The sequence below is a fragment of the Danio rerio genome, chromosome 5 (genome assembly GCF_052040795.2).
Source record: "Danio rerio strain M-AB ecotype USA chromosome 5, GRCz13ab, whole genome shotgun sequence".
NCBI classification, from domain to species: Eukaryota; Metazoa; Chordata; class Actinopteri; order Cypriniformes; family Danionidae; genus Danio; species Danio rerio.
Window position 1 is genome coordinate 62,646,121 of NC_141025.1, and position 17,156 is coordinate 62,663,276.

A 17,156-nucleotide genomic window follows, 5' to 3' on the forward strand; every position below is an offset into this window, starting at 1 on the left:
TCTGTGATAAACTCAAATAATGTGTCTTCTTTAGTAAAATAACAGACCTATACCTATACCTACTGTATATGACAGACGACACAATCTTACTAAACATATGATGCTTGCTGTAAACTAGGCTACATTTATTTTAGCATTCGTTATGGCATCGATCTGTTGTGGCCCAGCTTATGTTTCCTTTTTTAATTAACTTTTTTTTTTTGGAAACTGTAATAGGCTACTTATATTCACCCTTATAAAAACACAAACTGGTCTGTTAAATAAAATCTTAATATAAATAAAATGCAATGTTCCATTTGAGAGTAACCTATACTAGGCTAAATCCTTTTCTGTTTATGACAATCCATATTGCGCCTGTCAGTTACACTACTTTGACCACAATGAGCCAGGCTTTATAAAACTATTCGCAGCACTCAAAGTTTTCCCCTCAGAAGAATAAAATCAGTCGGAAGGATGAGAGAAGTCTGTGCATGTTTGGCACGATTGATGCATCACTGAGACATCGTGCAGCCCTATCGACGGACACTTTCAAAACTGAGCAGCACAAAGGGAAGAAATGAGTGCGTTGAAGATCTGTACAATGTATTATTGAGCCTTTTTAAATTTGCACTTTCAGGTAGGCCTACTTTGTGTGTGAAGAGCAGGTAATAACCCTCTCTTCTCCAGTGTTGCAAATGTAATCTGCTTATCTAACTGACACAGTGCAACATGATTTAGAGACAGCAATGAACTCCTTGTTTCAGGACAAAATGAACCCATTTAATGCTAAACTAAATGCTTTTCTCCACTGCTTTCTTATATTACCAGGAACTAATAGTCGTGGAGAAAGTTTTTCGTGTTGTCATGAACCCGGCACGCAATTTGAATTGTGAATGAATGTAGAATGATTGGCAGGTGCGGTGGCATATCGCTGATCTAAACATGAATCTAAGCACTTGAATATTTATCTTTGCTTCCTATTAAACTAAAGAATGGCTTCAGAAAATTTAGGCTATAGTAGGCCGACCTACATTACAACTTCCTAGGCCCTTATAATGGGCTACCTTCATGGCACAGAAAGTAGTGCATGCGCAAGATCGGATTTGGATCGGTACCAGCTGGCCAATACCCGATCCAGCAAAAATATGCTGTATCAAACAGATATCTGATCCAAGTGTCATTATCGGTGCATCCCTAAAATAAATAAAACATTATGCTCTACTATGTTCTAAAGATATTCTAGTATTATTTTCTTATCATTTTTACATAAACTTTTGCTTCATCTTCATTAAAAGTTAATCAAACTGAAAAAAGAACAGTTCTTGGAATTAGAACTTTCAATATTACATTCAGAGCTCGTTCGTGTAGAACAGGGGTGGCCAACCCTGTTCCTGGAGAGCCACCTTCCTGCAGATTTCAATTGCTACCCATATCAAACACAACTGAACCAAGTAATGAGGACCTGAACAACACGTGATAATTACAGGCAGATGTGTTTGATATGGGTTGCAACTGAAATCTGCAAGAAGGTGGCTCTCCAGGAACAGGGTTGGCCACCCCTGGTGTAGAATATGACTTTAATAAAATGTGGTCAATCGTTTTTAAGATGACAGTACTGTCATACATAGATTTTAATCTTAAACCTAAGCATAGAAACGCCTCTCCTGGTTAATGTTAAGTTAGTAAGATGTATTTGCATAGCCGAAGAAATAAGGAAAAAAATGTAAGTCAAAGATTGTTTTGGAATCGAGTCGTGACCACTAGGATTAGATTGAATCATGAAGATTCCCACGCTAAACACAATTATTAAAAAAACAATTACACTAATCTTCACTTTGTGTTATTTCAGGTGGCTGAACTGGCAGTAAAAGCCAACATGCACCTCAAAGATCTGGATGAGAACATTTTTGATGATGATGATTTTTATCATCAGGTAAGAAAACACTATTCAGTTCATTTGTCAATAATAACTGCAGTGTTGTAGTAGCCTATAGCTAATCATTTACTGTTAACTCAAATTTGAGATTTATATTATTTATATTTGACAGAAAAAAATAAATCATTGCTTGAGACTTAATCCATAGTTTTTAAAGAGGTCAAAATGGCAGTTTTCACCTATGATTTTTAGCCACATTTCAAGTGGGCAAAATTACTAAAGACAGATGACTTCATTAGATTTTGTTCGCTGTATTAATTGGTTTATTAATAAAATATGTTGTATTTAGCAGTTCTTGTAGCATTAGTACACTTTAAGAACCGTACTCTTCCAGAGTGAGTAAAAGGGCTCGCAAAATCACTCTGGATGCTTTGCACCCAGCACACTTCCTTTTTGAACTGTTACCGTCTGGTCGGTGCTACATAGCACCAAGCACAAAAACAGCCAGACACAGGAAAAGTTTCTTTCCTCAGGCCGTCTACATCATGAACAGTTAAATATTGCCCTACTCTGCTATAAACATGCAATACTTTCTCATACACACTTGTACACAGCAGCACTTTATAACAAAATACAATGCAATACTTTCTCATACGCATTTGTACACAGCACCTTAAAACCTGTATATTTATAACATATCTGTAAATACAATTTAACATTAAGATTTTTTTTGTCTAATTGCATCTTTGTTTAATGTTTATCGTCTTTTTTCTTATTTATTTTGTGTTGTCACGTCACTTTATGTTCACTGGAAGCTTCTGTAGTCAAAACATTCCTTGTCTGTGAAGCACACTTGGCAATAAAAGTGATTCTGACTATATTTTAAATGGGACGCTTAAAAAATGGAAAAAAAGACACAATCTTATTTATTTATTTATTTATTTTACCACAAAGATTCCATGGTTAAAACCCTCAAGAGGTTTTCAAGATATATCCATAACATTTTGGATTCTAGTTGTCGAAAAACGTTTTCTTTAGTATGTAAATGGTTAAGAAACAGTCTTATTTATTTTCAGAGATATTAGGATCTCAATATGGCTCTGTGAATAAATTGTAAAAAAAAAAACAATTGTAGGTCAGTTTGCATATAGCTGATAGGAATGATTCTGAGATCTGATAGTTCATGAATGTCTAAACCACAAATAATCTCATATCATTCTGAAATATTCTGAAAGTAATTGCATGGAAAATAACAGTCTGAGTGGTGAAAGCATTATCTTTGCTAAGTTTGTTTGGCTGTAACTCAAGATGTATATTTTATATCTCTTATAAACAAGCTTTCCATCTTAGAAGTGTCCATTGAAAACATAATGCTTCAACAATTGCTATATACAACTACTATTACTAATATAACTGCTTGTCTCTTTGTAAAAATAAAATGATGATGGCATCTTTCTAGAGTACTTTTTCACCCCTCTAATAAATCTCTGGTGAAAACCGCCATTTCCAATGCAATAAAATTGTATTTCTATGTATTTCTTTTTGTTGAATAAAAATGGTAAAAACAAGTACAAAAATACCCTTCTATAAAATGGTAGACATACAGATGCAATGTCAGGGTTTTCTTAAGCTCTCTTTCTTTTGCACAGCTTCTCCGAGAGCTTATTGAGCGCAAAACAAGTGCAACAGACCCCAATGATCAAGTGGCCATGGGAAAGTGAGTGTGTGTCTGTGCATATATACGTTTCATACATTGTACACATTTGACTATTATAACTCTACGTTTAACCTCACAGGCAATGGCTTGCTATCCAGAAACTGCGTAGTAAAATCAAGAAGAAGGTGGACACCAAAGCCAGCAAAGGCAGAAAAATCAGGTAAACTTTCATTCTCAAGAAACAATCGATTTTTCTCTGTGACATTACTATGAGGAACATTTTGCAAGATTATCTTAGTTTTTATTTTTATTGTTTATTTTTATTATTTTATAAAAATGTAATAAAATAAAATAATTTCTCTTTTTTATTTAAATGTTTTAGATTTTTTTGTGATAAAAATGTTATATACATATGGTATAAAGTGCTCAGCATATATAAGTACACCCCTCACAAATCATTCATTTAAATAAGTATTTTTCATAGGATGTTTTACAATATTATGTTTGTTCATTTACATTAGATTAGTCAGTACTAAAGCCAAATCTGAACCTAATGTAACAATAGTTTACAATAAAGGTCCAAAAATTAGCACCCCCAAATTTAAATGTTGGAGGGAAAATATGATATAAAAAAGACACATACACAAATGGTGCTCAGCTTTGAAATAAAATGAACATTACCTAAAATAAAAAACTTTTTTTTTTCAGCTAGTTTGTTTGATTTAGGTCGAAGTACTAAAATATAAATTTGAAACTTAAATGTACATACATGTTTTTAATAGTACAAAAACTAAAACATAAATAATAGATATATAGCATTAAAATACAATTAATGGTATTAAAAACTAATACAGTTTACTGTACACATAAGGCTGACACTAAACACTTTGTTTTTGCTTTTGCTAACACCTTGATATATATATTTTACTTTATGAACAACAATGGTATTGTTGTCATGCAACAGCAGAAATGCTGCATTGTCATATTCTGAGCTATTATAGAACAGTAAAACTATAGAAACACTTATTTGCCTTTCTCAAATAAATGCAGAAATGTTTTAGTAAGCTTTAATTATTTATACAATATAATAGAAGTTGGTGTTCTGTCAGTTCTAATGGTTTATATGTAAACCTTTTTTTAGTCCAGGCAGTATAATTCTTGTTAAGAAAAACAATCTATTAGCAAATTATTCATTTTAATTTTGTGGTTACAATGGCCTGAAATGGCCAGAGTTATTTTTAACAAAGAAGGAATTTTTGATTTCACTTAAAATAAACATTTAAAAGTCCTGTTTTAATTAAAATGTTTTTTTTTTTTTTAGATGTTAGTTTAAGGGATATCTATACACTAGTTTGTTCTAAAACAGTGACACAATTTATACTCAAAAGATAAAAAAATAAAGTTTGCAGTTCATTCATTCATTTTTTTTTCGGCTTAGTCCCTTTATTATTCTGGGTCAACACAGTTAAATGAACCGCCAACTTATCCAGCATATTTTACGCAGCAGATGCCCTTCCAGCTGCAACCCGTCAGTGGGAAACATCCATAGACACACACACTCATACACTAGTCAATTTTAGCATACCCAATTCACCTGAATCACATGTCTTCGGACTTGTGGGGGAAACCGGAGCACCTGAAGGAAACCCACGCAAACGCACAGAGAACATGCAAACTCCATACAGATTTGCCAACTGACCCAGCCAAGGCTTGAACCAGTGATCTTCTTGCTGTGAGGCCAACATACTACCCACTGCACCATTGCATTACCCAAGTTTGCAGTTACTTCTGCCTAAATGTTTTTTTTTTCTTTTTCACATCACCTCATACTTTTTCATCAAATCTTGGCCAATCAAATGCTCTGACATGTGCAAACTCCTTCATGGTGCTTCTTGTTTGCTCAACCACTTTCACTGACAGAGCTGTGATTAAAAACTAAATGCTATAAGGTATAAGGTGAAGCTACTCTGTGATCTATGAATTTTTTTAATTCTTTTATTTATTAATTTTTTTTATTGCTTAATTTTTTTTTTATCTTGACCTGTTGTCTCATGTCAACGGCAGAATTTCCCATCAGGACAACAACTAGTGACACTATGACATAATCATGCCACTAATGGAGCAAGCTCCTGATTGGTTAATGTGGCGCAAATGTGTGGAAAAGTTCAGATTTTTCAACTCGAGATTCGAGCAAACCACAGGTTAGCACTTAAATGATTTAAATAAATAAAAATGCTCAATTTGCATCATGTCATTCGCTTGAATCGTTTAAATGCGCCACCTCAATCACACAATTAGTGCCACCGGATGTCTAATCGCATCTTTGCTTTGACTCAACATGTAAATCAGTAAGTTGGAAACACTAATATGGATAAAACTGAAACCTAAACATGCAAGGATGTATTTAAAAGAACAAAAACAAATAAAAACTACATGCTCAGAATACCTAAAACTTAACAAAATGACATCAAAATTATGATTTAAATTCAAAATATTAACAAAAATGAAAATAATATACTGTATGCATGATAGTAACACAAAATAACAGTAGTCTTGCTGACATGAATTTACTGCATAAAAACCAGAAATTGTATTGTTTTTTAAAGCTCAGGTTAAAACCTGGCAGATTGCTTAATACTGTTTTGCTTGTTCTGTTGAATTGCTCTTGCTAGGTATTTTTACAATAATCATAAAATAACTCTGATTTAATTAGATTATCTTACAAAGCTTGTACTTTTTATGTGACCAAAACATCGGAAGGTGTTTATTAGCATCATCTTAATTCAGTTACATAAAGATAGAGGATAATACAGGAATGAGATGGGGTTGTTTCTATTGATTAAGAAGCAGCAGATATCATCTCTTATCAAACATCTTTAATTGTCTATTTGTCATGTAAATGAGTTCAGAGTTCGGCTGTGTGTGTGTTCTGATGGCACAATTCAGTTTACTCAAGACTATTTGAGCTTATACTTGTCCTTCTTTCCTTCAAACCTTTGTCAGGTTTCACGTTCACAGTAAGCTGATGAATTTTATGGCTCCTATGGACAACAGCAGCATGAGCGATGATGCACGGTGAGTGAAGCCTTACCTTTTTTTTAACCTGCTTTAAAGACAAAAATAATCAACTGATCATACACACCATCCTATTCATGTTATATACAGATGTTTAAAGGCATAATTCTTACAAGAAATGTCATTCATTCATTTAGTCTTTGGCTCAGTCCCTTTATTAATCTGGGGTCGCCACAGCGGAATGAACCGCCAATTCATACGGAATATGTTATTACGCATTGGATGTCCTTACAGCTGCAACCTATCACTGGGAAACACCCATACACACCCATTTACACACATTCACTACGAACATTTTAGCTCACCCAATTCCCCTATAGCGCATGTCTTGGGATACTGGAGCACCCGGAGGAAACCCACGCAAACACGGGGAGAACATGCAAACTCATCACAGGATTGCCAACTAAACCACTGAGGCTCGAACCAGCAACCTTCTTGCTGTGAGGCAACAGTGCTACCCACTGCACCACCCCTCTGCCCAATATGTCATACATTTCTTTAAAATGAGATGTTTAGCAGAATATCACAGCTGCTCTTTTCCATAAAACTAAAGTCAATATGCAAAAAGTAAAAAAAAAAAAACAACAAAAGCAGTTTACACAAATGTTGACTTTATTTAAAGGCTGTTTGTGCTATTTATGTCTTTATTTGATTGGAGAGTAGGGTCCAAGAGGTGGGTCACCTTGGGACATCTAAGGGCCTACTCACACTATGCCATCCGTACCGTGCCCAGGCCCGTTTCCCGGATCGTTTGAGAAGTGTGAGTGCGCTGAATCGGGCTCAAGCACGGTTCACTCGGCCGGCCCTGGCCCGGTTGGAAGAGGTGTGCCTGAGCGCGGTACACTTGGGCTTTGGCGCGGTACGCTTGTGTGTGAGCGCGAAACGCGCCAAAGCCCGAAACCGAAAGCGAGACGTGACTTTTAAGGGACTGTTTGATATGGATTAATTAATCATTCTTACTGTTCAGTGATCGCAAACTGCCGTAGTTTATTAAAGACGCAAACTCCTCACTGCACGCCAGCTGCGCGCCTTCAGCAGACCTCCTCATTCCTGCAGCACGAGAGCTTTGATTGTTTATGAGCGCCAAAAGTGGCGGATCTGTTCGGTAAAATATCTGACTGCGTGTCACGGCATCCCTAAGGACTGTTTGGCGAAATATTTGACTGCATGTCACTGCATAACAAACAACTGAAACGATATAACTAGAGAAATCTCCACTGTGCTGCTGAGTGAGAGAGCGTATGGCAAGCCGTTTTAGCATTTAAACCTTGTTCTGACTATCCATAAATATATTTAGAGATATAATTATATATTTTGACAAGTCATTATTATAGTTCGACTTGTCAGAATGACAATTAGAGATATCTGCAATTACAATTGTACTAGTACGAAATCAGATTGGAGATATCTGCAAATATATTATGACTAGTCATATTCCTCCATTGACTTCCGTTGAAAAATATTTGCAGATATCTCTGAGTTTTGACTCGTCAAAAATCCAATTCAAGATATCTACAACTGTAATTCGACTATTAGTAAATTAATTGGACATATCTTCAAATATATTTGTAAATATCTCTAAATATTACGAATTAAAGACATCTCCAAATGTATGACTAGTTAAAACTCAGTTAGAGATATCTCTAATTACAATTGTGACTAGTCAAAACTCATTTAGAGATATCTACAAATATTTTTCAATGGAAGTCAATGGAGGAATATGACTAGTCATAATATATTTGCAGATATCTCCAATCTGATTTCGTACTAGTACAATTGCAATTGCAGATATCTCTAATTGTTATTCTGACTAGTCGAATTGTAATTATGACTAGTCAAAATATAATTAGAGATATCTCTAAATATATTTATGGAGTCAGAACAAAGATTTAAATGCTAAAAAGGCTTGCCATAGAGAGCGCTTCTGAACAGCGCAGCAGCGATGACGTAAGCGTGCCGAGGCCCGATATGGTGTGAGCGCGGGCCATCGGGGGAGACGGGAGGGGAGACAAGCGTGCTTTGGCCCGGTTCGAGGCAACTGTACCTAGTGTGAGTACGGCCTAAAGTGCTATATATCGGCATAATAACCCCTGGGCTGTAGGTGCCGTCATTTAAAAGCTTTTATAGCTGAGAAAGTTTATCTAAATTCTCCTGTTTTGTAGACTAAAACGGTTGTTTCAAAAAAACACATTTCAGTAACTGAAATAAAGGCAGCACGGTGGCGCAGTGGGTAGCACGTTTGCTTGCAACAAAAAGGTCGCTATTTCGAGCCTCGGCTGGGTCAGTTGGCGTTTCTGTTTGGGGTATCCATGTTCTCTCGTGTATGCTTGGATTTCCTCCGGGTGCTCCACTTCCCCACCCAAGTCCAAAGACATGTGCTATAGGTGAATTGGTATAAGCAAACTGGATAAGCTCAATTGTCCGTAATGTATGAGTGTGTATGAATGTTTACCAGTAAAGGGCTGCAGCTGGAAGGGCTGCCGCTGTGTAAAAAACAAATGTTGGATCAGTTGGCGGTTCATTCCGCTGTGGTGACCCCTTTTTTAATAAATGGACTAAGAAATAATAACAAAATCTAAATAATCAAAAAAAACTAAAACTAAACTGTTGCTGAAAAACTGGAATTTAATAATAATAACAATAATAATAAATGTTTTCAAATTTCTAAGCACTCGTTTTGTGTTATGAAAAAAACTGCCTGCGGCTGTTTGTAGAATTACCTGTTGAAGAGCTTTTACAGACAAACACATTAGTCACGCGCATTATTTTCTATATATAAAAAACATATTTTCTAAAAACAATTAAGTGTTAAAACTTAAAAAAAAATGCAGTCAATGCCTGTTTAACTACATATACAATCTGAAGCTCGTTTGAATTCTTAAGAAACATTTACTTTTATGCATTTAAAGTTGCATTTGTGTAGTTCTGGGTTCAGTGTCTGCTCATACAATTATTTTAATTAATATTACCAAGAGATTTGCACTACAGTTGACTCTGGTCAACACTGAATGTGTTCTGTTAACTCTGTTAGACTCTGGAACTAGAATTACTACTGAAACTAAATATAAAAAAGCTTAATGTGTTCACAAAATGAAAACTAAAACAAAACATTGACACACTTGATCTAAACTTTAAAAATTATTAAAAGATGTTTCACGCGGACGATCAAAGTGTGATCAGCCTTGGCTGATCTCTGAGGTATAATCCCACCGGTATGATTAGAATATTCAGTGCGCTTGTCATCAACAGCTAAAATTCAAATCTGATAGCGCACGTTGAGGCATAGAAAGAGGTGCACAGAGCTTGTCATAAATCACAATTTATCTGTGCTTTCAAACAAATAACACTTATTTTAGGTTTCAGACATTCAAATACACATAACTACAAGCAAAACATACCATCTAAGGTTTGTTAAACACACATAGATGTCTATGGAGACGGCATCATTTTTTTTCTATATAACTGGATGATGTGCTTTGTTCACATAAGATACACACTGTTTATGTTTCTAGAATATTTTCTCTATTCCTCTTCCAGATAGACAGTTGATTATTCTAATGTATTTCAGCAGAAAAGTATGAATTAATATGACGTACATCCAGCAGCTCAGATCTCTCTTGCGGTTGTTGCTAGAAGGGATACAGCTGCGATCGGAAGTTAGCGAGAAGTATTAGTATTATTTATTAAATTACGCATTAATTGTATTTTATTAGTGTCTATTATTAATAAATAATATAAACACTTTTGGTTAACTTCTGATTGCAGCTGTATCCCTTTTAGCAACAACATTGTTGCCAATTACCTGTAATTTTTAAGCTGTTTAAAAGACAAACTATATGTTCTGTCACCTATTTGAGAATTGGAGTATCACAATTTTCACGATATAAATAGAATATTTGTTAATATGTACTGAAAAGTCCAAAAACAAAAACAAAAAACAAATACGACATATACATGGATCATTGGGGCAAAAGGGGCATGTAATAATTTTGATGCGTCGCCATGATAACTTTAGAATGCAATGGATTCTGAGTAATGGTCACAAAAAAAAAAGTACACACACACACTGAAGGGTCAGCTGGAGTAGTTAAAACTCATAAATGAAAAGGGTTAAAAAAATGCCAAGCTATAATAACCTTGGTTTGGAGTAAGAAGGTAAATAAATGAAGACAAAACTTTCATTTTTGAGTGAAATATCAATGCATCGCAGCATTTGAGTTTCATTTTTTTTTTTTTTTACACTTACTGACTCACTCAGCTGTGGGGACGCCAGCAGGAAGGTGTGCGTGTGTGTAATTAATGGTTGAGTTGTGTGCTTCTCTGTCCTGTCAGGCAGCAGTAATCCTCCTCAAACAGAGAACAGACTAATCAAACACTCTCTGTAGATACACACATGCAAAAACACTCACGCATTTCAAAGATTTCACTTTTAATCCCTCTTGTTGTTTTTATGCTTTGGTTTCACAAAGGCAGTACATGTCAGGTGTTTTGTAGCTATTCTTATTAGCACATCAAAACCTAATGCTTTTATTACAGAGAGTGCAATACCATTCAAAACTTTTGGGTCAAAAAAATTATATATTTATATATTATATATTATATATATTATATATTATAAAATTATATATTATATATATATATATATATATATAAATAAATTTTTTTAAAATGACACTTTTTTAAGTAATAAAAGTCAAGTCTGTAGCACTTTATGCAACATGGAACAGGGTTTAATGCCAAGAATTTTTTTCTACTGGCCACTGGTTCAGATTTTTACTTGCCTTGCCAAAGTTTTCACTGGCTTCACCAAAAAAAGAAGTTAAGAGCCATTTCTTAGCAACATATTTTGAATAATGTGTGTAAAGCCAAACATAATTGTAATACATACACTTTTTGTTCAGCATAACTTATTTTTTAATACAACTGACAATTTAAAAATTACAACTGTTATGTAACTAAATTTGATGTGTATATGAAGAAAGAAAAAACAAGAAAAAAAAATCAAAGGGGGCTAAAAATATATAAAAATGTATATACAGTTAAAGTTAGAATTATTATTATTATTGATTTTTTTTTTCTTTTTAAAATATTTCCCAAATGATGTTTAACAGAACAAGGAAACCTTCACAGTACTTCTGATAATATTTTATTTTCTGGAGAAAGTCTTTTGTTGTATTTTGGCTTAAATAAAAGCAGTTTTTAATTTTTTAAAATCTATTTTGTAGAATTTTAAGGAAATAAATACATACACACATACATACAGTGGTATTTGAGGCTCCTGCTATTGCCATTTCTATGTAGTAAACTTTTATTATTTGCCTATGCCTTGGTATACCCAAAATATACCCAAATTTATTTTGCAGGCAACCTTTAATTAAAATCTAATCATTTTGCATTGTGTTCAATGTTTGCATGTGATTTTTTTTTTCTTCTTTTCTTTTTTCAACTATTTTGAAAATGTAAGTAGAACTCATACACCATAAAACAAAACAAAAAAAATCACAATCCTACAAAATCTTGCCTTGAAGTTGTGCTATAATCTTCTCTCTGTAGTCTCGACTATTATTGGTGCAGGTGTTTCAGGGCTTTAGCATATGTAGTGCTGGGTTTGGAGAGGTCTAGAGGAGTGAGATGGAGGATGTGGAGGCAGGATTAGATAGGAGAGGATGGATTGATGAAGAGCTGGCTGACAGATAGACTTGGCCTGCTGATCGAGCTCACAGTGCTGTTCTACTTGAGCACGCACACAACCAAAACATCAAACACTCAAGAGGGTGAAAAGAATACACACACACACACACACACACACACACACACACACACACACACACACACACACACCTTTAAGCTAACCAGAAGACAACAGAACTTTTGCATTGCTGTTTTTGCTTTACAAATATAAACATATGGATGCATACGTACACATAAAATCATGCAGTTGTTCCTAAAAGTGATGATAATATATGATAAAATTAAATTTGAATGAAAAATAAGCATGAAATATAGCGGCATAGTGGGTTAATGGTTAGCACTGTTGCCTCACAGCATGTTCTCCCAGTGTTAGCGTGGGTTTCCTCTGGGTGCTTCGGTGTCCTCCACAATCCAAAAACATACAGTATAGGTGAATTGGATGAACTAAAATGGCCGACCACTACTATTTATAGTAAATAAAAATGTATAATTGACCAGCCTGTTTTGCACCAACAACCAGGCCACATTCAAAGTCACTTAAAATCACCTTTCGTTCTCATTCTGATGCTCAGTTTGAACTGCAGAAGATCTTCTTGACATGTCTATAGCCAAAATGCATTATGTTGCTTAGACATATGCCTTAACGGGCAGTTGGACAGGTGTACCTAATAAAGTGGCCATGATAAGCATAAAAATATGACACTAATACATGCGCAACATTCAGTTAATATTCAGTTAATCGACTAAAATCAGAAAAATCAGTCCAGTGATGATGCTCAGTAAAGGGTCCGAGCAATAGTCTGTAATCGTAGTCAAATTAAAATGTATATTGAGATTTTTGACACAACACTGATAACACCTTTATCAGAGCACGGATGACACAAACTGATGTCTGACCTTTTTACCATCCACACGCACAAACACACACACGCCGGCTTGGTCTTATTTACATAACAATTGTTGAACTACAGTAATAATGATGTATGCCGATGGCATCAGAGAGTGGCCGCTGACCTTTGCAGAGGAGAAATTTTCAGCGACCTTTTCCAGATGCACATAAACACAAACACTTTCCCTCCGCCGTATCACAACAGCAGCTCTATAACACCCGACACGCACCACTGCAGCCATGAATGTTAATGCCGTCAATGCAGGAACAACACACACACAGCTTAAGAGATCATCACAATGCATTTGTCTCTGATAGGAAGAGCCTCGTACTCTGGGTTCTCCAGGTTCGGTTGGGATCTGAATGTATGCACGGCGCTGTAATCCTGAACGCTGCTGATGCATTTCTAACAGGGATTTGGGATTAAGTCTGGGTCTGTTGGTCTGCTCTCAGTCCGGCCCCTTTGGGACATCAGCACCTCAATCTCGGGGCCACGCTTGTGTGCTTTTGTCCTCTCTGCATTAAACAGGGCCACACTTTATCTATTAGGATTGGTGGCCTTTAGTCACGGTTGAGCACATTCTCAGGCTCTTTATGCCACTTTGATGGACATTTACTTTTATACCCGGCTGTTTTCCAGTCTCTGCAGGTTCAGTGCCACAGAACACCAAAAACCATTCACTTAGTATACATGTGAAGTCTAAATTAATCCAATTTCTTTTTTCTTTTTTAAATATTTCCTAAATGATGTTCAACAGAGCAAGGAAATTTTCACTGTGTGTCTGATAATATTTTTTCTTCTGGAGAAAGTCTTATTTGTTTTATTTCGGCTAGAATAGAAGTAGTTTTCAATTTTTTATTAAACATTTTAAGGTCAAAATTATTGGACCCTTTAAGCTATACATTTTTTTTCGATAATCTACAGAACACACTGTCGTTATACAATAACTTGCCCAATTACCCTAACCTGCCTAGTTAACCTAATTAAGTTAAGCCTTTAACTGTCACTTTAAGCTGTAAAGAAGTGTCTTAAAATATCTTGTCAAATATTATTTACTGTCATCATGGCAAAAATAAAATAAATCAGTTATTAAAAATTATTTATGTTTAGAAATGTGTTGTAAAAAAAATCTCCTCTGTTAAACAGAAATTGGGAAAAAAAATAAACGGGGGTGAATCATTTTGACTTTAACTGTATATTATATTGTATTATTATTAGTATATAAAAAAATAATTACTATCCCCAGGAAAAAAGGGCAAAGGCTTAAGCACCCAAAGCCCCCACCTCTGCACGTGCCTGCTTTAAATGCTTCTGCTTATTAGATAATAACAACTATTTATTAGGTTCTTTCACCTGTATACCAGTACCTAATCTCATACTAGTACTTTCACTAGTACTTAATAATAATAAAACTTTTGTCTCTTGTAACAAGCTTTACAGTTTTACCTTTGACTTGTGTGGGATTCTGTTATCATTTTAAAATGCATATTTATATAGTAGTAATTATTTATTTGGTTATAAGATCTTTTTTTAAGTTGATAGTGCCTATTTTTTGTACTGGTATTTAATCATTAAATAGTAACGCTTATAGATACTCACACAACTTACGATGAGAAATAGATTGTAGTTTTTAGTTGCATACTAGTATTATGTTAGTTCATATATTAAGTTCCTAGTTGTTAGTTTTAGTCATTTACTAGTCGCGCTTTTTCATGACAATATTTTTGTGAAGGTCTTTGTTTCCAGAAGTAAATTTTGCTTTTGTTCTGTTTGTTTTCAGGTCTGAGCTGTTTCGTTCCTTGTTTGCAAATGGTCCAGTGACAACACAATGACTGAAACATCTGTCCCAACATGCTTATACTCCGGGTGTGTGTGTACTACAGATGTCCACACACGCGCCCATACTTATCTACTGCTCTTGCTGGTGAAATCCCTCAGGAACCCCAAACATATTTCCTTCTTTAAGTGACTTGCTGTAAATGAAACTAAAGAGTTATTGTGATTTGTGAGCTGACACATTTTAGTGCCTCTTTATATTAAAAACATTGTCAACACACACACACACACAGAGTGTTTTCATTGATGTCCTAATTGTACTGTTAGCACATGATTAAATCTAGTGAAAGCGATATCTACCTCTAAATGAATTCCCTTGTCTGGAAGCGTTCTGTAATGTTATCTGATCTGTGGTATCAGAGGAACCTTCACCTTCAATTATCTGCTTAAGTTTTCATTATTGTGTCTGTCATAAATATAATTGGCTATTGAATTGGTGTGATTCAATTTGGTTGTTGGTGGGTAGAAGGAATATAGACTGAGAAAGCCACTCAGAGGGGGCTGAATGAGAGAATGATTGGAGAACTGATAAATCAATGAAAGTGTGTTCCTGGATCATTCTGTCTGCCATTTGATTTCTCTTAGGAAGATGAGCACTGATTATCTTTTGGTAGAATAAAAGGTTACAAACCTTTCAGGATTTTATCTCGAACAACACCTATTCTGATTTGTTGAAATTAACATAGTAGCACTTTATTAATAGCAAAAGTTTTGCTTGAGTACAGTGCATCCAGTAAGTATTCATATCGCTTCACTTTTTAAACATTTTTTGTTACAGCCTTATTCCAAAATAGATCAAATTTGTTTTATTTCCTCAAAATTCTACACAGTACCCAATAATGACAATGTGAAAATGTTTTTTTTTTTGAAAGTTTTGCAAATCTATTAAAAATAAAAGAACCTGAAAAATCACATGTACATCAGTATTCACAGTCTTTGTCGTGAAGCTCTAAATTAATCTCAAGTACATTCTGTTTCCACTGACCATTCTTGAGATGTTTCAGCAGCTTCATTGGAGTTCACCTGTAGTCAATTCAGTTGATTAGACATGATTTGAAAAGACATACACCTCTTTTTATAAGGTCCCAGGGTTGACAGTGCATGCCAAAGCACAAACCAAGCATGAAGACAAAGGAATTACCTGTAGACCTCCGAGACAGGATTGTTTAGAGGCACAAGGCCGGGGAAAGGTACAGAAAATTTTCTGCTGTTCTGAAAGTTCCAATGAGCACAGTGACCTCCATCAACTGTAAGTGGAAGATGTTTGGAACCACCAGAACTCTTCCTAAAGCTGGCCGGCCATCTAAGCTGAGTGATGGGGGAAAAGGGCCTTAATCAGGGAAGTGATCAATAACCTGATAGTCACTCAGTCTGAGCTCCAGCATTCTTCTGTGGAGAGAGAAGAATCTTACAGAAGGACAACCATCTGTGCAGCAGTCCACCAATCAGGCCTGTATGGTAGAGTGACCATACGGAAACCACCTGGAATTTGCCAAAAGGCTTCTGAAGGACTTTCAGACCATAAGAAACTAAATTCTCTGATTTGATGAGACTAAAATTGATCTCTTTGGAGTGAATGCCAGGCGTTACATTTGAAGAAAAGCAGGCAGCGCTCATCAACAGGCTAATACCATCCCTACTGTGAAGCATGGTGGTGGCAGCATCATGCTGTGGGGATGTTTTTCAGCCGCAGAAACTGGAAGACTAGTCAGGATAGAGGGAAAGGTGAATGCAGCAATGTACAGGGACATCTTTAATGAAAACCTGCTTCAAAGTGCTCTTGACCTCGGACTGGGGCGATGGTTCATCTTCCAGTAGGATAATGACCCAAAGCACACCACCAAATTATCAATGGAGTGGCTTCACAACAACTCTGTGAATGTTCTTGAGTGGCCCAGCCAGAGCCCAGAACTAAATCCTATTGAACATCTCTGGAGAGATCTGAAAAAGGCTGTACACCATCGCTTTCCATCCAACCTGATAGAGCTTGAGAGGTACTGCAAAGAGAAATGGGCAAAATTTCCCAAAGACAGGTGTGCCAAGCTTGTGGCATCATATTCAAAAAGACTTGAGGCTGTAATTGCTGCCAAAGGTGAGCAAAGGCTATGAATACACATGTACATGTGATATTGCAGGTTTTTTATTTTTAATA

The 17,156-nt window shown here is 35.5% G+C and overlaps 1 protein-coding gene and 1 long non-coding RNA gene across 7 annotated transcripts in view; one reads left to right on the forward strand and one right to left on the reverse strand.

Annotated features, from left to right (window-relative positions):
- The window catches only part of aatf (apoptosis antagonizing transcription factor), a 28,453-nt gene extending 12,868 nt beyond the window's left edge, over nucleotides 1-15,585 (forward strand). For 4 of the 6 annotated variants that reach the window (XM_087252161.1, XM_087252162.1, XM_087252163.1 and 1 more), the window contains exons 8-12: nucleotides 1,829-1,912; nucleotides 3,505-3,572; nucleotides 3,652-3,732; nucleotides 6,516-6,587; nucleotides 14,949-15,437. In XM_087252161.1, coding sequence (XP_087108287.1) covers nucleotides 1,829-1,912; nucleotides 3,505-3,572; nucleotides 3,652-3,732; nucleotides 6,516-6,587; nucleotides 14,949-15,000 — 357 coding nt within the window. In that variant the 3' untranslated portion in view covers nucleotides 15,001-15,437. Of the gene's footprint in view, nucleotides 1-1,828; nucleotides 1,913-3,504; nucleotides 3,573-3,651; nucleotides 3,733-6,515; nucleotides 6,588-14,948 lie in introns of all 6 variants that reach the window. The other 2 variants (NM_001083828.3, NM_001271839.1) reach the window with 1 other exon arrangement.
- LOC147844417 (uncharacterized) lies at nucleotides 3,888-7,283 on the reverse strand. Its single transcript, XR_015491893.1, has 3 exons — nucleotides 7,080-7,283; nucleotides 6,775-7,025; nucleotides 3,888-6,731 (listed from the first exon to the last, which is right to left on the reverse strand). It is a non-coding gene; the product is annotated as an uncharacterized LOC147844417 (long non-coding RNA).
- Nucleotides 15,586-17,156: the final 1,571 nt, after the last annotated feature.